The sequence below is a fragment of the Lepisosteus platostomus genome, chromosome 5 (assembly GCF_059453375.1).
Source record: "Lepisosteus platostomus isolate fLepPlt1 chromosome 5, fLepPlt1.hap1, whole genome shotgun sequence".
Classification (NCBI taxonomy): Eukaryota; Metazoa; Chordata; class Actinopteri; order Semionotiformes; family Lepisosteidae; genus Lepisosteus; species Lepisosteus platostomus.
In genome coordinates this window covers 28,867,236-28,890,867 of record NC_142615.1, presented here as the reverse complement: position 1 = coordinate 28,890,867, position 23,632 = coordinate 28,867,236, and the positions used below count along the sequence as shown (strand labels likewise).

At 42.5% G+C, this 23,632-nt stretch overlaps 1 protein-coding gene across 1 annotated transcript in view; it reads left to right on the top strand.

Annotated features, from left to right (window-relative positions):
• LOC148665495 (uncharacterized) overlaps window positions 1-22,193 on the top strand; it is a 49,273-nt gene extending 27,080 nt beyond the window's left edge. Inside the window, exons 2-3 of the mRNA XM_088631621.1 lie at window positions 18,423-18,629; window positions 19,059-22,193. Of these exons, the coding sequence (XP_088487747.1) occupies window positions 18,423-18,629; window positions 19,059-21,598 (2,747 nt within the window). The 3' untranslated portion in view covers window positions 21,599-22,193. The remainder of the gene's footprint in view (window positions 1-18,422; window positions 18,630-19,058) is intronic.
• Window positions 22,194-23,632: the final 1,439 nt, after the last annotated feature.

The window sequence follows — 23,632 nt, the reverse complement described above, 5'->3', positions numbered from 1 at the left end:
GATCAGAGTAAAAACAGTACGGTGCGGTAAAGCCCAGTGAGATCAGGGTAAAAACAGTGTACACTGCTGAAAAGCCCAGTGAGATCAGTGGAGAAATACAGTAAAGAGCAGTAAAGCCCGGTGAGATCAGAGTTAAAGCACAGTACAGTGTAGTAAAGCCCAGTGAGAGCAGGGAGCACAGTAACTCCCAGTGGAATCAGCATAAAACCACAGTACAGAGCACTATAGCCCCGTGAAAGCAGAGTAAAAGCACAGTCCAGCACAGTAAAGCCCAGTGAGATCAGGGTAAAAGCACAGTACAGTTCAATAAAACCCAGTGAGATCAGGGTAAAATGAAAGTACAGTGCAGTAAAGCCCAGTGAGATCAGGGTTAAAACTCAGTACAGTGCAGTAAAGCCCAGTGAGATCAGGATATAAACATAGTATAGTGCAGTAAAGTCCAGTGAGATCAGTGTAAAAACACAGTACAGTGCAGTAAAGCCCAGTGAGATCAGCGTATAAACACAATATAGTGCAGTAAAGCCCAGTGAGATCAGAGTAAAAACACAGTAGAGTACAGTAAAGCCTATTGAGATCAGGGTTAAAACACAGTGCACTGCAGTAAAGCACAGTGAGATCAGGGCAAAAACACAGTACAGTGTAGTAAAGCCATTGAGATCAGGAAAAAAACAGTCCAGCACAGTAAAGCCCAATGAGATCGGAGTAAAAGCACAGTATAGTGCAGTACAGCCCATTGTGATCAGGGTAAATACATAGTACAGTGCAGGAAAGCCCAGTGAGAACTGGGTAAAAGCACAATACAGCACAGTTTAGCCTAGCGACATCAGGGGAAAAGCACAGTATTAATAATAATTACTTACACTTACATAGCGCTTTTCTGGACAGTGCTCTCAAAGCACTTTACAGGTAATGGGGACTCCCCTCCACCAACACCAATGTGCAGCATCCACAGTAGAGAGCAGTAAAGCCCAGTGAGATCAGGGTCAAATCACAGTCCAGTTCAGTAAAGCCCTGTGAGATCAAGGTAAAAACACAGTCCAGCACAATGAAGCCAGTGTGATCAGTTTAAAAACTGTATAGTGCAGTACAGCCCAGTGTGATCAGGGTAAAATCACAGTCCAGTTCAATAAAGCTCTATGAGATCAGACTAAGAACACAGTCCAGCACAGTATAGCCAATGTGATCAGTTTAAAAACTGTATAGTGCAGTATAGCCCAGTGAGATCAGGGTAAAAACACAAAACTGTGCAGTAAAGCCAGTGAGATCAAGATAAAAACACAGTATAGCACAGTTAAGCCCTTTTAGATCCGGGTATACAGTGCATTAAAGCTTGTGAAATCAGGGTAAAAACACAGTCCAGTACAGTAAAGCCCAATGAGATCAAGGTAAAAACACTGTACAGTGCTGTAACGCCCACTGTGATCAGGGTAAATAGTATAGCACAGTAAAGCCCATTTACATAAGGATTAAAACACTGTACAGTGCAGTAACGCCCACTGAGATCAGGGTAAAAGCATAGCACAGTTCATTAAAGCCCTGTGAGATCAGAGTAGAAACACAGACCAGCACAGTAAAGCCCAGTGAGATCAGGGTAAAAGCACAGTACAGCTCACTAAAGTCGAGTGAGATCAGGGTAAAAGCACAGTACAGTTCAGCAAAGCCCACTGAGATCCGGGTAAAAACACAGTACAGTAAAGCCCAGTGAGGTTGGGGTAAAAACACATTACAATCCAGTAGAGCCACAGTGAAATCAAGGTAAAAATACAGTACAGTGCAGAAAAACCCAATGAGATCGAGGTAAAAACACTGTACAGTGCAGTAAACCCCACTGAGATCAGGGTAGAAGCATAGTACAGTTCATTAAAGCCCTTTGAGATAAGAGTAAAAACACAGTCCAACACAGTAAGGCCCAGTGAGATCAGGACGAAACCACAGTACAGAGCAGTATTGCCCTGTGGAAGCAGAGTAAAAACACAGTACAGTTCAATAAATTCCAGTGAGATCAGGGTAAAAAGAAAGTACAGTGCAGTACAGCCCAGTGAGATCAGGGTAAAAATACAGTTCAGCACAGCATAGCCCAGTGAGATCACTGTAAAAGCACAGTACAGTAAACCCCGGTGAGGTTGGGGTAAAAACGCATTACAGCGCAGTAGAGCCACAGTGAAATCAAGGTAAAAATACAGTACAGTGCAGAAAAACCCAATGAGATCAAGGTAAAAACATTGTACAGTTCAATAAAGCCCAGTGAGATCAGGGTTAAAACACAGTACAGTGCAGTAAAGCCCAATGACATCAGTGTAAAAGCACAGTACAGTTCAATAAAGCCCAGTGAGATCAGGTTATAAACACTGTACAGTGTAGTAAAGCCAGTGAGATCAGAGTAAAAACACAGTACAGTACAGTAAAGCCCATCAAGATCAGGGTATAAACACAGTCCAGTACAGTAAAGCCCAATGAGATCAAGGTAAAACACTGTACAGTGCTGTAACGCCCACTGAGATCAGGGTAAAAGCATAGCACAGTTCATTAAAGCCCTGTGAGATTGGAGTAAAAACACAGTCCAGCACAGTAAAGCCCACTGAGATCAGGTGAAAAGCACAGTACAGCACAGTAAAGCTCAGAGAGATCAGGGTAAAAACACAGTACCTTGTAGTAAATCCCAGTGAGATCGGGTTAAAAACCTATTACAGTGCTGTAGAGCCACAGTGAGATGAGGGTAAAAACAGTGTACACTGCAGAAAAGCCCAGTGAGATGAGTGGAAAAATACAGTACAGAGCAGTAAAGCCCAGTGAGATCAGGGTAAAAGAACAGTACAGCTCAGTAAACTCCAGTGAGATCAGGGTAAAATCACAGTACAGTTTAGCAAAGCCCAGTGAGATCAGGGTAAAAACACAGTACAGTGCAGTAAAGCCTAGTGAGATCAGGGTAAAAGCACACTACAGTTCAATAAAGCCCATTGAGATCAGGGTAAAATGAAAGTATAGTGCAGTAAAGCCCAGTGAGATCAGGGTTTAAACACATTACAGTGTAGTAAAGCCGGTGAGATCAGGGTAAAAACACAGTAAAGTGCAGTAAAGCCAGTGAGATCAGAGTAAAAACACAGTACAGTGCAGTAAAGACCAGTGAGTTCAGGGTAAGAGCACAGTACAGTTCAATAAAGCCCAGTGAGAACAGGGTAAAATGAAAGTACAGTGCAGTAAAGCCCAGTGAGATCAGGGTATAAACACAGTCCAGCACAGTAAGTCCCAGTGGGATCAGGATAAAACCACAGTACAGAGCAGTATAACCCCATGAAAGCAGAGTAAAAACACAGTCCAGCACAGTAAAGCCCAGTGACATCAGGGTAAAATGAAAGTACAGTGCAGTAAAGCCCAGTGAGATCAGGGTAAAAACACAGTACAGTGTAGTAAAACCAGTGAGATCAGGGTTTAAACACAGTACGGGTCAGTAAAGCCAGTGAGATTAAGATAAAAACACAGTCCAGTACAGTAAAGGCCAATGAAATCAAGTCAATGTCAAACACTGTACAGTGCTGTAACGGCCACTGAGATCAAGGTAAATAGTATAGCCCAGTAAAGCCCATTTACCTAAGGATTAAAACACAGTACAGTGCAGTAAAGCCCACTGAGATCAGGTGAAAAGCGCAGTACAGCACATTAAAGCTCAGAGAGATCAGGGTGAAAACACAATACCTTGCAGTAAATCCCAGTGAGATCAGAGTAAAAACACATTACAGTGCAGTAGAGCCACAGTGAGATCAGGGTAAAAACACAGTACAACGCAGTACAGCCAAGTGACATCAGGGGAAAAGTACAGTACAGAGCAGTAAAGCTCAGTGAGATCAGGGGAAAAGCACGGTATAGTTCAATAAAGCCCAGTGAGATCAGGGTAAAAGCACAGTACAGTGCAGTAAAGCCCAGTGAGATCAGGGTTACAACTTAGTACAGTGGAGTAAAGCCCAGTGAGATCAGGGTAAAAGCACAGTACAGTGCAGTAAAGCCCAGTGAGATCAGGGTTACAACTTAGTACAGTGCAGTAAAGCCCAGTGAGATCAGGATATAAACACAGTATAGTGTAGTAAAGTCCAGTGAGATCAGAGTAAAAACACAGTACATTGCAGTAAAGCCTAGTGAGATCATGGTAAAAACACAGTACAGTGCAGTTAAGACAGTGAGATTAGGGTAAAAGGACAGTATAGTTTAGTATAAAGCCCAGAGAGATCAGGGTAAAACCACAGTACAGTTCAGCAAAGCCCAGTGTTTTTGGAGTAAAATGAAAGTACAGTGCAGTATAGCCCAGTAACATCAGGGTAAAAGCAAAGTGCATTATACTGTGCAGTATACTATACTATAATGCAGTACAGATCAGTGAGATCAGGGTAAAAACAGTGCAGTATACTGTGCAGTATACTATATTATAGTGCAGTACAGCACAGTGAGATCATGGTAAAAACGCAGTTCAGCGCAGCACAGCCCAGTGAGATCAGGGTAAAAGCACAGTACAGTTCAGCAAAGCCCAGTGAGATCAGAATAAAAACACAGTATAGTGCGGTAAAGCCTGTGAGATCAGGATAAAAACACAGTATAGTGTGGTAAATACTAGTTAGATCAGGGTAAAAACACAGTACAGTGTAGTAAAACCAGTGAGATCAGGGTTTAAACACAGTACAGTGTAGTAAAACCAGTGAGATCAGGGTTAAAGCACAGTACAGAGCAGTAAAGCTCAGTAAGATCAGTGTTAAAGCACAGTACAGTTCATAAAGCCCTGTGAGATCAGAGTAAAAACTGTACAGTTCGGTAACTCCCAGTGAGATTTGGGTTAAAACACAGTAGAGCACAGGTAAGCCCTTTTAGATCAGAGTATACAGTGCAGTAAAGCCACTGAGAGCAGTGGTCCGGTTTTAAACACAGTACAGTGCAGTAAAACCCAGTGAGATCAGAGTAAAAACACAGTACAGTGTAGGAAAACCCAGTAAGATCATGTTATAAACACAGGATAGTGCAGTAAAGCCCAGTGAGATCAGGGGAAAAACACAGTAGAGTGCGGTAAAGGCAGTGAGATCAGGATAAAAACACAGTACAGTGTGGTAAATCCTAGTGAGATTAGGGTAAAAACACCGTACAGTGTAGTAAAACCAGTGAAATCAGGGTTAAAGCACAGTACAGAGCAGTAAAGCTCAGTAAGATCAGTGTTAAAGCACAGTACAGTTCATACAGCCCTGTGAGATCAGAGTAAAAACTGTACAGTGCGGTAAATCCCAGTGAGATTTGGGTTAAAACACAGTAGAGCACAGGTAAGCCCTTTTAGATCACAGTGCAGTAAAGCCACTGAGAGCAGGATTAAAACAGTGCAATGCGGTAAAGCCCAGTAAGATCATGGTAAAAACACAGTACAGTGCAGTAATGACAGTGAGATTAGGGTAAAAGCACAGTCTAGTTCAGTAAAAAGCCCAGTGAGATCAGGGTAAAACCACAGTACAGTTCAGCAAACCCCAGTGTCTTTGGGGTAAATAAAAGTATAGTGCAGTATAGCCCAGTAACATCAAGGTAAAAGCACAGAGCAATATACTGTGCAGTATACAGTAATATAGTGCAGTACAGCACAGTGAGATCATGGTAAAAACGTAGTTCAGTGTAGCACAGCCCAGTGAGATCAGGGTAAAAGCACAGTACAGTAAAGCCCGGAGAGGTTTGGGTAAAAACACATTACAGCACATTAGAGCCACAGTGAAATCAAGGTAAAAATACAGTACAGTGCAGAAGAACCCAATGAGATCAAGGTAAAAACACTGTACAGTGCAGTAAACCCCACTGAGATCAGAGTAAAAGCATAGTACAATTCATTAAAGCCCTGTGAAAGCAGAGTAAAAACACAGTCCAGCACAGTAAAACCCAGGGAGATCAGGGTTACACACAGTACACTGCAGTAAAGCCCAGTGAGATCAGAGTAAAAACACAGTACAGTGCAGCAAAGCCCAGTGAGATCAGAGTAAAAACACAGTACAGTGTAGAAAAGCCCAGTGTGATCATGGTTTAAACTCAGTATAGAGCAGTAAAGCCAAGTGAGATCAGAGAAAAAACACAGTACAGTGTGGTAAATCCTAGTGAGATCAGGGTAAAAACACAGTACAGTGTAGTAAAACCAGTGAGATCAGGATTTAAACACAGTAGCTTGCAGTAAATCCCAGTGAGATCAGAGTAAAAACACATTACAGTGCAGTAGAGCCACAGTGAGATCAGGGTAAAAACACAGTACAACGCAGTACAGCCAAGTGACATAAGGGGAAAAGTACAGTACAGAGCAGTAAAGCTCAGTGAGATCAGGGGAAAAGCACGGTATAGTTCAATAAAGCCCAGTGAGATCAGGGTAAAAGCACAGTATAGTGCAGTAAAGCCCAGTGAGATCAGTGTTTCAACTTAGTACAGTGCACTAAAGCCCAGTGAGATGAGGGTATAATCACAGTCCAACACAGTAAAGCCCAGTGAGATCAGGGTAAAAGCACAGTACAGTTCATTGAAGCCCAGTGAGATCAGGGTAAAATGAAAGTACAGTGCAGTAAAGCCCAGTGAGATCAGGGTTAAGACTCAGTACAGTGCAGTAAAGCCCAGTGAGATCAGAGTAAAAACACAGTACATTGCAGTAAAGCCCAGTGAGATCAGGATAAAAACACAGTACAGTGTGATAAAGCCCAGTGAGATCAGGGTAAAAAAACACAGTAGAGTGCAGTAAAGCAATTGAGATCAGGATAAAAACAGTACAGTGCGGTAAAGCCCTCTAAGATCATGGTAGAAACATAGTACAGTGCAGTAAAGACAGTGAGATTAGGGTAAAACCACAGTATAGTTCAGCAAAGCCCAGTGTTTTTGGAGTAATATGAAAGTACAGTGCAGTATAGCCCAGTAACATCAGGGTAAAAGCAAAGTGCAGTATACTGTGCAGCATACTATACTATAGTGCAGTACAGATCAGTGAGATCAGGGTAAAAACAGTACAGTATACTGTGCAGTATACTATATTATAGTGCAGTACAGCACAGTGAGATCATGGTAAAAACGCAGTTCAGCGCAGCACAGCCCAGTGAGATCAGGGTAAAAGCACAGTACAGTATACTATGCAATAGTGCAGTACAGCACAGTGAGATCATGGTAAAAGCACAGTATAGTAAAGCCCAGTGAAGTTTGGGTAAAAACACATTACAGCGGATTAGAGCCACAGTGAAATCAAGGTAAAAACACAGTACAGTGCAGTAAACCCCACTGAGATCTGGGTAAAAGCATAGTACAATTCATTAAAGCCCTGTGAAAGCAGAGTAAAAACACAGTCCAGCACAGCCAAACCCAGTGAGATCAGGGTAAGAATAAAGTATAGTGCAGTAAAGCCCAGTGAGATCAGGGTTAAAACACAGTACAGTTCAATAAAGCCCAGTGAGATCAGAGAAAAAACACAGTAGAGTGCGGTAAAGACAGTGAGATCAGGATAAAAACACAGTACAGTGTGGTAAATCCTAGTGAGATCAGGGTAAAAACACAGTATAGTTCAGTAAAGCCCAGTGAGATCAGGGTAGAAAACACAGTACAGTGCAGTAAAGCTATTGAGATCAGGATAAAAACAGTACAGTGTGGTAAAGCCCTGTAAGATCATGGTAGAAACACAGTACAGTGCAGTAAAGACAGTGAGATTAGGGTAAAAGCACAGTATAGTTTAGTATAAAGCCCAGTAAGATCAGGGTAAAACCACAGTACAGTTCAGCAAAGCCCAGTGTTTTTGGAGTAATATGAAAGTACAGTGCAGTATAGCCCAGTAACATCAGGGTAAAAGCAAAGTGCAGTATACTGTGCAGCATACTATACTATAGTGCAGTACAGAATAGTGAGATCAGGGTAAAAACACAGTGCAGTATACTGTGCAGTATACTATGCAATAGTGCAGTACAGCACAGTGAGATCATGGTAAAAGCACAGTATAGTAAAGCCCAGTGAAGGTTGGGTAAAAACACATTACAGCGCATTAGAGCAACAGTGAAATCAAGGTAAAAACACAGTACAGTGCAGTAAACCCCACTGAGATCTGTGTAAAAGCATAGTACAATTCATTAAAGCCCTGTGAAAGCAGAGTAAAAACACAGTCCAGCACAGCCAAACCCAGTGAGATCAGGGTAAGAATAAAGTATAGTGCAGTAAAGCCCAGTGAGATCAGGGTTAAAACACAGTACAGTTCAATAAAGCCCAGTGAGATCAGAGAAAAAACACAGTAGAGCGCGGTAAAGACAGTGAGATCAGGATAAATACACAGTACAGTGTGGTAAATCCTAGTGAGATCAGGGTAAAAACACAGTATAGTTCAGTAAAGCCCAGTGAGATCAGGGTAAAAAACACAGTACAGTGCAGTAAAGCCATTGAGATCAGGATAAAAACAGTACAGTGTGGTAAAGCCCTGTAAGATCATGGTAGAAACACAGTACAGTGCAGTAAAGACAGTGAGATTAGGGTAAAAGCACAGTATAGTTTAGTATAAAGCCTAGTAAGATCAGGGTAAAACCACAGTACAGTTCAGCAAAGCCCAGTGTTTTTGGAGTAATATGAAAGTACAGTGCAGTATAGCCCAGTAACATCAGGGTAAAAGCAAAGTGCAGTATACTGTGCAGCATACTATACTATAGTGCAGTACAGAATAGTGAGATCAGGGTAAAAACACAGTGCAGTATACTGTGCAGTATACTATGCAATAGTGCAGTACAGCACAGTGAGATCATGGTAAAAGCACAGTATAGTAAAGCCCAGTGAAGTTTGGGTAAAAACACATTACAGCGCATTAGAGCAACAGTGAAATCAAGGTAAAAACACAGTACAGTGCAGTAAACCCCACTGAGATCTGGGTAAAAGCATAGTACAATTCATTAAAGCCCTGTGAAAGCAGAGTAAAAACACAGTCCAGCACAGCCAAACCCAGTGAGATCAGGGTAAGAATAAAGTATAGTGCAGTAAAGCCCAGTAAGATCAGGGTTAAAACACAGTACAGTTCAATAAAGCCCAGTGAGATCAGGGTAAAAGGAAAGTACATTGCAGTAAAGCCCAGTGAGATCAGGGTTAAAACTCAGTACAGTGCAGTAAAGCCCAGTGGGATCAGGATATAAACGTGGTATAGTGCAGTAAAACCAGTGAGATCAGGGTAAAAACACAGAACAGTGCAGTAAAGCCAGTGAGACCAGCGGAAAAGCACAGTACAATGCAGCAAAGCCTAGTGAGATCTTGGTTAAAGCACAGTACAGAGCAGTAAAGCTCAGTAAGATCAGTGTAAAAGCACAGTACAGTTCAATAAAGCCACCTGAGATCAGAGTAAAAACAGTACAGTGCAGTAAAGACAGTGAGATTAGGGTAAAAGCACAGTATAGTTTAGTATAAAGCCCAGTGAGATCAGGGTAAGAGCACAGTACAGTTCAATAAAGCCCAGTGTTTTTGGAGCAAAATGAAAGTACAGTGCAGTATAGCCCAGTAACATCAGGGTAAAAGCAAAGTGCAGTATACTGTGCAGTATACTATACTGTAGTGCCTTACAGAACAGTGAGATCAGGGTAAAAACACAGTACAGTTCAGCAAACCCCAGTGTCTTTGGGGTAAATAAAAGTATAGTGCAGTATAGCCCAGTAACATCAAGGTAAAAGCACAGTGCAATATACTGTGCAGTATACAGTAATATAGTGCAGTACAGCACAGTGAGATCATGGTAAAAACGTAGTTCAGCGTAGCACAGCCCAGTGAGATCAGGGTAAAAGCACAGTACAGTAAAGCCCGGAGAGGTTTGGGTAAAAACACATTACAGCACATTAGAGCCACAGTGAAATCAAGGTAAAAATACAGTACAGTGCAGAAGAACCCAATGAGATCAAGGTAAAAACACTGTACAGTGCAGTAAACCCCACTGAGATCAGAGTAAAAGCATAGTACAATTCATTAAAACCCCGTGAAAGCAGAGTAAAAACACAGTCCAGCACAGTAAAACCCAGGGAGATCAGGATAAAATCACAGTCCAGCACAGTAAGGCCCATTGAGAACAGGGTAAAAGCATAGTACAGTTTAATAAAGCCCAGTGAGATCAGGGTTAAATGAAAGTGCAGTGCAGAAAAGCCCAGTGAGATCAGGGTATAAAAACAGTGCATTATGCTGTGCAGTATACTATACTATAGTGCAGTACAGCACAGTGAGATCACGGTAAAAACGCAGTTCAGCGCAGCACAGCCCACTGAGATCAGGGTAAAACCACAGTACAGTAAAGCCCGGTGAGCTTGGGGTAAAAACACATTACAGTGCAGTAGAGCCACAGTGAAATCATGGTAGAAATACAGTACAGTGCAGAAGAACCCAATGAGATCGAGGTAAAAACACTGTACAGTGCAGTAAACCCCACTGTGATCAGGGTAAAAGCATAGTTCAGTTCATTTAAGCCCTGTGAGATCAGAGTAAAATCACAGTTCAGCACAGTAAGGCCCAGTGAGATCAGGGTAGAAGCACAGTAAGAATAATAATTGCTTACACTTACATAGCGCTTTTCTGTACACTCTACTCAAAGCACTTTACAGGTAATGGGAACTCCCCTCCACCACCACCAATTTGCAGCATCCACAGTACAGAGCAGTATAGCCCAGTGAGATCAGGATATAAACACAGTATAGTGCAGTAAAGTCCAGTGAGATCAGTGTAAAAACACAGTACAGTGCAGTGAAGCCCAGTGAGATCAGAGTTAAAACACAGTAGAGTGCGGTAAAGCCAGTGAGATCAGGTTAAAAGCAGTGTACACTGCTGAAAAGCACAGTGAGATCAGTGGAAAAATACAGTAAAGAGCAGTAAATCCCAATGAGATCAGAGTTAAAGCACAGTACGGTGTAGTAAAGCCCAGTGAAAGCAGAGTAAAAGCACAGTACAGCTCAGTAAACTCCAGTGAAATCAGGGTAAAATCACAGTACAGTTAAGCAAAACCCAGTGAGGTCGGGGTAAAATCACAGTACAATGCAGTACAGCCAAGTGACATCAGGGGAAAAGTACAGTACAGAGCAGTAAAGCCCAGTGAGATCAGGGGAAAAGCACGGTATAGTTCAATAAAGCCCAGTGAAATCAGGGTAAAACAAAAGTACAGTGCAGTAAAGCCAAGTGAGATCAGGGTATAAACACGGTCCAGCACAGTAAGTCCCAGTGGGATCAGGATAAAACCACAGTACAGTTCAATAAAGGCCAGTGAGATCAGGGTAAAATGAAAGTACATTGCAGTAAAGCCCAGTGAGATCAGGATATAAACACAGTATAGTGCAGTAAAGCCCAGTGAGATCAGTGTAAAAACACAGTACAGTGCAGTAAAGCCCAGTGAGATCAGCGTATAAACACAGTATAGTGCAGTAAAGCCCAGTGAGATCAGCGTATAAACACAGTATAGTGCAGTAAAGCCCTGAGACATCAGGTTGAAAACACATTACAGAGCAGTAAAGCCCAGTGAGATCAGGGTACAAACACAGTACAGTGTAGTAAAGCCAGTGAGATCTGGGTAAAAACAATACAGTGCAGTAAAGTCCAGTAAGATCATGGTAAAAACACAATACAACGCAATAAAGACACTGAGATCAGGGTAAATGCACAGACCAGCACAGTAAAGCCCAGTGAGATCAGGGTAAAAGCACAGTACAGCTCCCTAAAGTCGAGTGAGATAAGGGTTAAACCACAGTACAGTTCAGCAAAGCCCACTGAGATCGGGGTAAAAAGAAAGTACAGTGCAGTACAGCCCAGAGAGATCAGGGTAAAAACACAGTTCAGCGCAGCATAGCCCAGTGAGATCAGGGTAAAAACAGTGTACACTGCTGAAAAGCCCAGTGAGATCAGTGGACAAATACAGTACAGAGCAGTAAAGCCCAGTGAGACCAGCGTAAAAGCACAGTACAATGCAGCAAAACATAGTGAGATCTTGGTTAAAGCACAGTACAGAGCAGTAAAGCCCAGTAAGATCATTGTAAAAGCACAGTAGAGTTAAATAAAGCCCTGTGAGATCAGAGTAGAAACAGTACAGTGCGGTAAATCCCAGTGAGTTTACGGTTAAATCACAGTACAGCGCAGTAAAGACAATGAGATCAGGGTAAACGCACAGTACAGTTCATTAAAACCCTGTGAGATCAGAATTTAAACATAGTCCAGCACAGTAAATGCCCAGTGAGATCAGGGTAAAAGCACAGTACAGCTCACTAAAGTGGAGTGAAATCAGGGTAAAACCACAGTACAGTTTAGCACAGTACAGTGAGATCGGGGTAAAAAGAAAGTACAGTGCAGTATAGCCCAGTGAGATCAGGGTGAAAGCACAGTACAGTAAAGCCTGGTGAGGTTGGGGATAAAAACACATTACAGTGCAGTAGAGCCACAGTGAATCAAGGTAAAAATACAGTACAATGCAGAAAAACCCAATGAGATCAAGATAAAAACACTGTACAGTGCATTAAACCCCACTGAGATCAGGGTAAAAGTATAGTACAGTTCATTTAAGCCCAGTGGGATCAGGATAAAACCACAGTACAGAACAGTATAGCCCTGAGAAAGCAGAGTAAAAACACAGTCCAGCACAGTAAAACCCAGTGAGATTAGGGTAAAACATAGTACAGTTCAATAAAGCCCAGTGAGATCAGGGTAAAATGAAATCACAGTGCAGTAAAGCCCAGTGAGATCAGGATTTAAACTCAGTATAGTGCAGAAAAGCCCAGTGAGATCAGAGTAAAAACACAGTACAGTGCAGTAAAGGCCAGTGAGATCAGGGTATAAACACAGTTTAGTGCAGTAAAGCCCAGTGAGAGCAGAGTAAAAACACAGTACATTGCAGTCAAGCCCAGTGAGATCAGGGTAAAAACACAGTAGAGTACAGGTAAGCTCTTTTAGATAAGAGTATACAGTGTCGTAAAGCCATTGAGATCAGGATAAAAGCAGTACAGTGCGGTAAAGCCCAGTAAGATCATGTTAAAAACATAGTACAGTGCAGTAAAGACAGTGAGATCAGGGTAAAAGCACAGTATAGTTTAGTATAAAGCCCAGTAAGATCAGGGTAAAACCACAGTACAGTTCAGCAAAGCCCAGTAAGAACGGGGTAAAATCACAGTACAGTTTTGCAAAGCCCAGTGAGATCAGGGTAAAAGCAGTGTTCACTGCTGAAAACCCCAGTAAGATCAGTGGAAAAATACAGTACAGAGCAGTAAAGCCCAGTGAGATCAAAATTAAAGCACAGTACAGTGCAGTAAAGCCCAGTGAGATCAGTGTATAAACACATGCCAGCACAGTAAAGCCCAGTGATAACAGGGTAAAACCACAGTACAGTTCAGTAAAGCCCAGTGAGATCTGGGTTAAAACACAGTAGAGTGCGGTAAAGCCAGTGAGATCAGGTTAAAAACACAGTATAGTGCAGTAAAGCCCGGTGAGATCAGAGTAAAAAAGTAAAAACACAGTACAGTGCAGTAAAGCCCTGAGAGATCAGAGTAAAAACAGTACGGTGCGGTAAAGCCCAGTGAGATCAGGGTAAAAACAGTGTACACTGCTGAAAAGCCCAGTGAGATCAGTGGAGAAATACAGTAAAGAGCAGTAAAGCCCGGTGAGATCAGAGTTAAAGCACAGTACAGTGTAGTAAAGCCCAGTGAGAGCAGGGAGCACAGTAACTCCCAGTGGAATCAGCATAAAACCACAGTACAGAGCACTATAGCCCCGTGAAAGCAGAGTAAAAGCACAGTCCAGCACAGTAAAGCCCAGTGAGATCAGGGTAAAAGCACAGTACAGTTCAATAAAACCCAGTGAGATCAGGGTAAAATGAAAGTACAGTGCAGTAAAGCCCAGTGAGATCAGGGTTAAAACTCAGTACAGTGCAGTAAAGCCCAGTGAGATCAGGATATAAACATAGTATAGTGCAGTAAAGTCCAGTGAGATCAGTGTAAAAACACAGTACAGTGCAGTAAAGCCCAGTGAGATCAGCGTATAAACACAATATAGTGCAGTAAAGCCCAGTGAGATCAGAGTAAAAACACAGTAGAGTACAGTAAAGCCTATTGAGATCAGGGTTAAAACACAGTGCACTGCAGTAAAGCACAGTGAGATCAGGGCAAAAACACAGTACAGTGTAGTAAAGCCATTGAGATCAGGAAAAAAACAGTCCAGCACAGTAAAGCCCAATGAGATCGGAGTAAAAGCACAGTATAGTGCAGTACAGCCCATTGTGATCAGGGTAAATACATAGTACAGTGCAGGAAAGCCCAGTGAGAACTGGGTAAAAGCACAATACAGCACAGTTTAGCCTAGCGACATCAGGGGAAAAGCACAGTATTAATAATAATTACTTACACTTACATAGCGCTTTTCTGGACAGTGCTCTCAAAGCACTTTACAGGTAATGGGGACTCCCCTCCACCAACACCAATGTGCAGCATCCACAGTAGAGAGCAGTAAAGCCCAGTGAGATCAGGGTCAAATCACAGTCCAGTTCAGTAAAGCCCTGTGAGATCAAGGTAAAAACACAGTCCAGCACAATGAAGCCAGTGTGATCAGTTTAAAAACTGTATAGTGCAGTACAGCCCAGTGTGATCAGGGTAAAATCACAGTCCAGTTCAATAAAGCTCTATGAGATCAGACTAAGAACACAGTCCAGCACAGTATAGCCAATGTGATCAGTTTAAAAACTGTATAGTGCAGTATAGCCCAGTGAGATCAGGGTAAAAACACAAAACTGTGCAGTAAAGCCAGTGAGATCAAGATAAAAACACAGTATAGCACAGTTAAGCCCTTTTAGATCCGGGTATACAGTGCATTAAAGCTTGTGAAATCAGGGTAAAAACACAGTCCAGTACAGTAAAGCCCAATGAGATCAAGGTAAAAACACTGTACAGTGCTGTAACGCCCACTGTGATCAGGGTAAATAGTATAGCACAGTAAAGCCCATTTACATAAGGATTAAAACACTGTACAGTGCAGTAACGCCCACTGAGATCAGGGTAAAAGCATAGCACAGTTCATTAAAGCCCTGTGAGATCAGAGTAGAAACACAGACCAGCACAGTAAAGCCCAGTGAGATCAGGGTAAAAGCACAGTACAGCTCACTAAAGTCGAGTGAGATCAGGGTAAAAGCACAGTACAGTTCAGCAAAGCCCAGTGAGATCCGGGTAAAAACACAGTACAGTAAAGCCCAGTGAGGTTGGGGTAAAAACACATTACAATCCAGTAGAGCCACAGTGAAATCAAGGTAAAAATACAGTACAGTGCAGAAAAACCCAATGAGATCGAGGTAAAAACACTGTACAGTGCAGTAAACCCCACTGAGATCAGGGTAGAAGCATAGTACAGTTCATTAAAGCCCTTTGAGATAAGAGTAAAAACACAGTCCAACACAGTAAGGCCCAGTGAGATCAGGACGAAACCACAGTACAGAGCAGTATTGCCCTGTGGAAGCAGAGTAAAAACACAGTACAGTTCAATAAATTCCAGTGAGATCAGGGTAAAAAGAAAGTACAGTGCAGTACAGCCCAGTGAGATCAGGGTAAAAATACAGTTCAGCACAGCATAGCCCAGTGAGATCACTGTAAAAGCACAGTACAGTAAACCCCGGTGAGGTTGGGGTAAAAACGCATTACAGCGCAGTAGAGCCACAGTGAAATCAAGGTAAAAATACAGTACAGTGCAGAAAAACCCAATGAGATCAAGGTAAAAACATTGTACAGTTCAATAAAGCCCAGTGAGATCAGGGTTAAAACACAGTACAGTGCAGTAAAGCCCTGATGTGTTTTACTGTAAAAATACTGTACAGTGCAGTACATCCCAGTGAGATCAGGGTAAAAACACAGTTCCGTACATCACAGCCCAGTGAGATTAGGGTAAATGCACAGTATGGTGCTAAGTAAGGTTGGGGTAAAAACACTTTACAGTGCATTAAACCCCACTGAGATCAGGTAAAAGCATAGTACAGTTAATTAAAGCCCTGTGTGATCAGAGTTAAAACACAGTCCAGCACAGTAAGGCCCAGTGGGATCAGGATAAAACCACAGTGCAGTTCAGCAACGCCCACTGAGATCAGGGTATAAACACAGTATAGTGCAGTAAAGCCAATGAGATCAGGTTAAAAACTCAGAACAGTGCAACAAAGCCCACTGAGATCAGGTTAAAAACACAATATATTGCATTGATCCCTCTGGGCTTTACAAGTGAAAGAGCAACAAAGATAATTAAATTTATTTATTTAGCACCTTTAAAGGTGAATTCTCAAAGCACTTTACAGAATGCCAAAAAATAAGATATGCGTAATGAGAGTACATAGTAAGAAGAGACAATAGATGGGGTACTGAATACAGTAGGAGCAGAGGAGTCAAGAACCCAACCAATTAAGTAAAGGCTCTTCTAAAGAAGGTTTTGAGTCTGGTTTTGAAGGAGTTAAGGCATGGTGACTCTGATATCGTTGTAGATGGAGTTCCAGAGCTTTGGGGCATAACAGGAGAAGGTTCTGTCACTCCTAGAATGTAGACGGGCTTGGGGTGTCAGACAGGAGACCAGAATTATATAAAATGCTCTGTAGCGCAGAGATTTGAACCCAGACCCTCGCAGACTGCGGACTAGTCTGTGGAACCTGGACCCTCACTGACCACAGACCAGTGAGCTACACAACGAGCCTCGATGCCAACCTTGAGGTCATTTCTCCTGTGGCTAAACACAAGTACACAAGTCTCACACATACACTTCAGTTCAGCTTCTGTATTTATATATATGAAAATGAAGCTGATGCTTATGGGGAGCCTATATCATATGCAGTATTAAAAAGAACAAGTAAAGGTTTATTCCAGGCTTTAAATTGAAGAAAGGAAACACAATGTTTCGTCTCTGGAGCCTTCTTTGGGTGTGATAAAGACAGGGAAGTCAGCAGCTGATTTATCACAGGAGAACAAGAGCTGGGAGCGTAGAGGAGGCGAGAGCAGGGGAAGGCAGAGTGGGCACTTAGGTGGTACGAAGTCGAGAGTGGTGTGGGGTCGAAACCTGCACATGAATAGAGAAGCTTAGAAGGAAATGAGTCTGTCGTTGAGAGAGAAGGGAAGGTGTGAACCAAGTTTCAGGATAATCTTGATTTCAGAGTTCTTTCTGCAATAGGAGTTGTGAAACCCTTCTTTGAAGACGCAGACGGAGAGATTAGTGTGATCACGGCAGTTAGAGGTGAAATGAGAAACTACAGGCTTGGAGAGATCTCTGATCTCCCGATGTGTTTACTGAAGCGGTCTCCGAGTCTCCTTTCCAGTTTCACCAATGTAGATAGCTGGGTATTTTCTGCAAGAGATGGAGTAAATAAGGTTGCTGGAAGTACAAGCTGTCGTCTGAGTGATTTGGATTTGTCAAGTGGGGCTTTGCATGAGCGTGGTGTTAAATATGTATTTGCAGGTGATGCAGCAAGTTCTCCCCTCACACCCGAAGAAGGCTCCACAACCAAAATGTTTCTTTTCAGCATGGAATAAACCTTTTACTTGTTACTTTGCAGCCTACACATGCTGACGCAGCTCCCTACTTGAACTACTGTAGCCAAAAGATTTCCATTCCTTCATTGACGAGAGAGGAGGCTGTTATACTTGTGCCTTTCTGGAAGTTAAGTTTCTGAGTGTTTTGTTTTAGGAGACGTTAGTAGGTGTTTTAAATATCTCACAGGCATCGTTCTAAAATACAGTGGCCTTGTGGACATGTAAACTTAGTTGAAATTAAAGCAGTTCAATGTGATCTTAGAATAAATTGGCTTCACTGATGTGTAAAACTGTTTTATTTCATGCATTACGATGCAATTGCAGATTTCCCGCACAATGTATTGTGTACTGGATATAGTATTGTTTGTTTGTTTTTTTACTTTTTTGTGGGGACTTGTGTACTTGGAACAATTTTTTTCATTTACTCAACATTTGAAACATTTTATGTTCCCTATCATTTTAACCCCAATCTTGATGTGTGATGTCAACATTATTTAAAATATTTGAGGCTCAGCAATGTTACTTTCTGAAAATTACCTTTTTTATGTGATGCTCATTCACATTTTATTTACTTTGATTTTTATTTGCTGTTGAGTCTGAAACGTCTAGTCCTCTTGTCCTGTGCTTACATTTGAACTTGGACTTAGTTATTACAACACTTTTCTGGACATTGTTAATGTTAATAGAGCTATACAATTCCAACACAGAGCTTAATCTGTATGAAGAAAAATGGTTAATCCTAAAAGTGTTATTTTTCTGTGTACTTGTTCGTCTATGTGCTATAAAAGTGAATATCATCAAGTTTTTAGTTCTCTGTACTGGTCTGTCTTGATGCTGTAACATCTCCATATCTTAAAGTTTTTATTCTTTCTCTGTGGTTTTTTTACTCTCAGCCCATGTTAAAGGCCTTGTTCTCTTGTCCTGTGTTTTCAGGCTCAAGGGCCAGTGCTCTCCCTGATGCTGGGGAAAAGGCTCCTCTTGAACAGCATCACAGTGAGAAGAAGTGGGGCTCCAGACTGATCAAGGAGACAGAGCTCACTGCTGCAGAAGGGAAAGAGAAATTCAGTGAGCAGCACACAAAGAGCAGACAGAGTGTTGAGGATCTGGACTCTGTGCATAGGATGAAGACAGAGCCTGAGAGTAAGACACCTGGTTTCTTTATATTTAAATAAAACATTAATAAACTGGACACTGACAATATGATAAAAAGCTGTAATTAACTGGGTTGTGTCTCTGTACAAGAGCTCAAAGAAGACCTGGGTGAGTTTAATCTTACAGATCAGGACATGGAACTCCAGTTGATTAACCCTGCAGATAAAATAATCCAGACATATTTTAGCTTTCTGCTTTTGTGTGTATTGCATGTATAGTATTTTGCTTGTGCCTTGGCATGGCTTGTTATTTGGTAGATGTTTTATTCATCTCTATTATTAGTGTCATCACAATTCTACTTTGATCTTCATTGTTGATGATTATTCAGTTATTGCTACTTAAAAAAAATCTGAGAAGGTTTTGACCTCTACCCTCAGCCCATGTTAACAGTCTTGTTCTCTTCTCCTGTGTTTTCAGGCTCAGAAGCTAGTGCTCTCCCTGATGCTGGGAAAAGGGCTCCTCTTGAACAGCAGCACAGTGAGGAGGAGTGGGGCTCCAATCTGATGCAGGAGACAGAGCTCACTGATGCAGAAGGGAATGAGACACTCAGTGAGCAGCACACAGAGAGCAGACAGAGTGTCGAGGATCTGGACTCTGTGCCCATGATGAAGACAGAGCCTGACAGTCTGATACCTGGGCTCTTAGTGTGTGATGATTTTACCGAGAAGATTAATAATCTGGACTCGAACAATATTACACAAGGTTGTAATGAACTGGGCTTTGTCTCTGTACAGGAACACAAAGAAGAACTGGGTGAGTTTAATCTTACAGAGCAGAACATGGAGCCCCAGTTGATTAAGCCTGCAGAGCAGCAAACTGATGTACCTGGTGAAGAGAACAGTGCTGTGATACAGCACACAGAGGAGGGTCACTTCAGGAAGGAACAACAGCAGCTCCTACAGGGCTTGGTAATAGCAAGGCCTTGTTCTGTTAAACTGGAGAGACTGTCATTGCAGAAGTGGTTTAAACAAATGGATATTCCTTTAATATCTAAGGACATTACAGAAAAGTGTAATAATTTAAACACTAAGAATATTGCAAAGCATTTCAATCAACTGGAGTCGGTCTCTTCACAAGGTTGCAAGGAAGAGGAACATGAATTTAATGTCTGCAATCTAAGGGAGCAGGAAATCGGGTTCCAGTTGATTGACCCTGAAGAGCAGCAGACTGATGTACCTGGTGAAGAGGACAGTGCTGAGTGCTGTGAGCACACAGAGGAGAGTCAATGCAGGGAGAAACAACAGCAAGACCAGATGATCAAGGAGATTCAGCCAAGACCCGACAACGTACAGGAATTGTCACTGGAGCACAAACAGCAACAGCAGTTTCCTCTCTTAAGCCCCTTAAAAACACACCAGCACATTCGCACGGGAAAGAAACGATTCACCTGCAATCGGTGCAGGAAGAGCTTTAGTCAGTCATGTGACCTCAATAGACACCAGTGCATTCACACGGGAGAGAGATCATTCAGCCAGCTGGGCACCTTGAAAACGCACAAGCACATCCACGCACGTGAGAGGCTGTTCAACTGCAGGGAGTGTGGGAAGAGTTTTAGTCAGTTAGGCAGCTTAAAAACCCACCAGCTCGCTCACGGAGGGGAGAGACCGTTCGGCGGAGGTGAGGATGGGGAGATGTTTAATGAGTCAGACACATTAAAAAGACACAAACCCATCCCTGCAACAGAGAAAGTGTTCAGCTGCAGGCAATGTGGGAAGAGTTTTAGTTACCCAGGTGCCTTAAAGACACACCAACGTACACACACAGGGGAGAGACCGTTCGGCTGCATTCAGTGCGGAAAGAGTTTTAGTCATTCGAGTGCTTTAAAGAGACATGAACTCTTGCATACAGGAGAGAGGCCGTTCTGCTGCAGTCTGTGTGGTAAGACTTTTACTCAGTCGGGCAACTTAAAGACACACAAGCTCCTCCATAAGGGAGAGAAGCCATTCAGCTGCAGTCAGTGTGGGAAGAGTTTTAGTCACTCGGGCTCCTTCAGGAGACACCAGCTCATTCACACAGGAGAGAAGCCATTCAGCTGCAGTCAGTGTGGGAAGAGTTTTAGTCGCTCGGGCATCTTAAGGAGACACCAGCACACGCACACAGGGGAGAAACCGTTCTGCTGCAGTCAGTGTGGGAAGAGTTTTATGATGTTGAGCCAATTGAAAGCACACCAGCGCACACACACAGGAGAGAAGCCATTCAGCTGCAGTCAGTGTGGGAAGAGTTTTAGTCACACGGGCACCTTAAGGAGACACCAGCACACGCACACAGGGGAAAGACCGTTCAGTTGCAGTCAGTGTGAGAAGAGTTATATAACATTGAGCCATTTGAAAGCACACCAGCGCATTCACATGGAAGAGGGGCTATTCTGCTGCAGTCAGTGCGGGAAGAATTTTAGTCAGTCAAGAGATTTGGAAGTACACCTGCGCATTCACACAGGAGAGAAGCCATTCACCTGTAGTCAGTGTGGGAAGAGTTTTAGTCGGTCGAACAACTTAAAGAGACACGAGCTCCTCCATACGGGAGAGAGACCGTTCTCCTGCGATCAATGTGGGAAGAGTTTTAATCACCCGAGTGCCTTAAAGATACACCAGCGCACGCACACAGGGGAGAGACCATTCTGCAGCCTTTGCGGGAAGAGTTTTAGTCAGTCCAGCTATTTGAAAGCACACCAGCGCGTTCACACGGGAGAGAAGCCATTCAGCTGCAGTCAGTGCGGGAAGAGTTTTAGTCAGTCAGGCACCTTAAAGAGACACAAGCTCTTCCATACGGGAGAGAAACTGTTCTGCTGCAGTTGGTGCGGGAAGAGTTGTAGTCATTTGAGCAACTTAAAGATACATGAGCTCTTACATACGGGAGAGAGACCGTTCTGCTGCAGGCAGTGTGGGAAAAGTTTTAACCAGTCCAGTACCTTAAAGAAACATGAGTACATCCATGCTGGCCAGAAATTGAACAGCTAGACATGTTGTCGGAAGAGTTTTAATCAGTCAGGTTTCTTAAAATAATATGAAGGCATCCATGTAGGAGAAAAGTGATTCAACCACAGCCAGCATGAGAAGAGTGTTAGATAAGCCTTATAAGAAGGCACCAGCGAGAGGAATCCCTGAAAAAATACACGAGAGGACGTGGAAGTGAGGGGTTCACAATTCATTCTCTGTGCAGCATGTTCAAAACTCCAGCTGTAGCATTACAGTATCTGCTGCAGACAAGACCAGGAGCCTGCAGACACAAAGAAGGCTTGTTTTAAGGATCCCAAAGAATTATTTTTGTGTTGAAGGCCAATTGCAGCTACCTGCTTTGAGAAAGCACTGATATACACCAGCTCAATTACGTAGACATCTTCGGATTGAGGTAGAAGATTGCCTGACCAATAGAAATTAATGAAGATTGATTTATTTTTCTTTTTGAGACTTAAGCTCTTTGTATTCCTTTGTATTCAAGTAAGTGTATAAAAGGTCAGCTGTAACTTCTCTTGTGGGAAACATCTTCCTAAATGCAAGGTGGGTGCTTCTCTTCAACCGAATGTACAATAAATTCCTCTTCTGCTTAACAAAAGGGACTCCAGTGGATTATTACTCTACACTTGTAAAGGGTCTGTGGTTGTCCTGTGATGGACTGGTGTCTTGTCCAGGGTGTACCCTGCCTTGCGCCTGTTGCGTACTGGGATAGACTCCACTGCAACCCTGTACTCGATAAAACTGTTAGAAATTGGAGGGGTGGAAGTCTCTAGAGAGTTTTTTGTTAAGCACTCACTAAAAAAGTGAAGTCCACAGGTTCTCTCAATGTAATTCCTTCAGAAACATTGTTTCTCAGCACTGTATCCTATCAGTTGTACAATACTAAACTTGTACAAATTTCATTGGACAAACCTGTATAAAAATACCCCTGTCTGCTTCACGGATTCCACCCCAGCTGAAAATTGGCTGAAAAGGTCCTTCTCTTCATATGCGATGATTTCAGAGTTTGCGCACGTTTTCGACCAATTTCAGTGCTACCATTTTTAGCGGGGCTATTTGGAAGGCAATTGAAGGCTGGTGTTCTTTTTAATAATTTCTTGTTTGCAACCTTTCAAATCTGGTTTCAGGCCTGCCCATAGGACTGAAACTGTCCTGGTGAAAGTTTAATATTAACAGTTTTATTATTAATGACCTTCTAATCTCTATTAGCCCTGTGTTACTATTAACAACGAAATTCTGATTACTTCTTCTAACTACCCAATCGGCCAGACAGGTCGAAAGGCTCATCTCAGTTATAACATTTAAGTTCATAATTCAATCACAATTAATAGTTTCTGTTAGACCGTAGCCAGTCAATGTAATTCCCATCCTCTACAGAGCTCTTGGTCAATGCATTGTATATGAACAACCCCTAATATGAAACTTTGTGTATAGTACCATGAAGAATAAGATTTTGAAACCTTACTTTCTATACCTTAGGAAAGTCTTGGACATCCTAACTACAATTTGAGCTTCTGTGTGTGTCACCTGCTCTGTTTGTGTCTCATGCTCTCTCTTCTGTGCGTGTGTGTTTCCCGCTCTGTCTGCTGTGTGTGTTTCTCCTGTCTTTCTGCTGTGTGGGTATGTACTCTCTTTCTGCTTTGTGTGTGTGTCTCCTGCTTTGTCTGCTGTTCATTATTGAGAGATCTGCTGGTCAGAGTTAACTTAGACTTCTGCGCCTCTCTGGAGATCCTGGCAGAGACATGGACTCCTCCTCAGAGCTCAAGAGGTGGGCATCATCTCAGACTATAACAAAACAAGCACGCGTTTCCAATTTGGTGAAAATATGGGACACTCTGGGGATGGCGGGACTGTTCATTCTCTTCACGCGAGTTTGCGGTGATCAAACTCATGGGAAGGGAAACATTTCTAGCCTTTGTGAGTAGAGAACAAAAATCCATGGAGTCTTGCTTGGCTTAATTTAGCATTTTTTCATCAGCTCCCACCACATCTTAATTAAAATTCTGTCCGGAAAATAGACAAGATATTTTCTTTCAT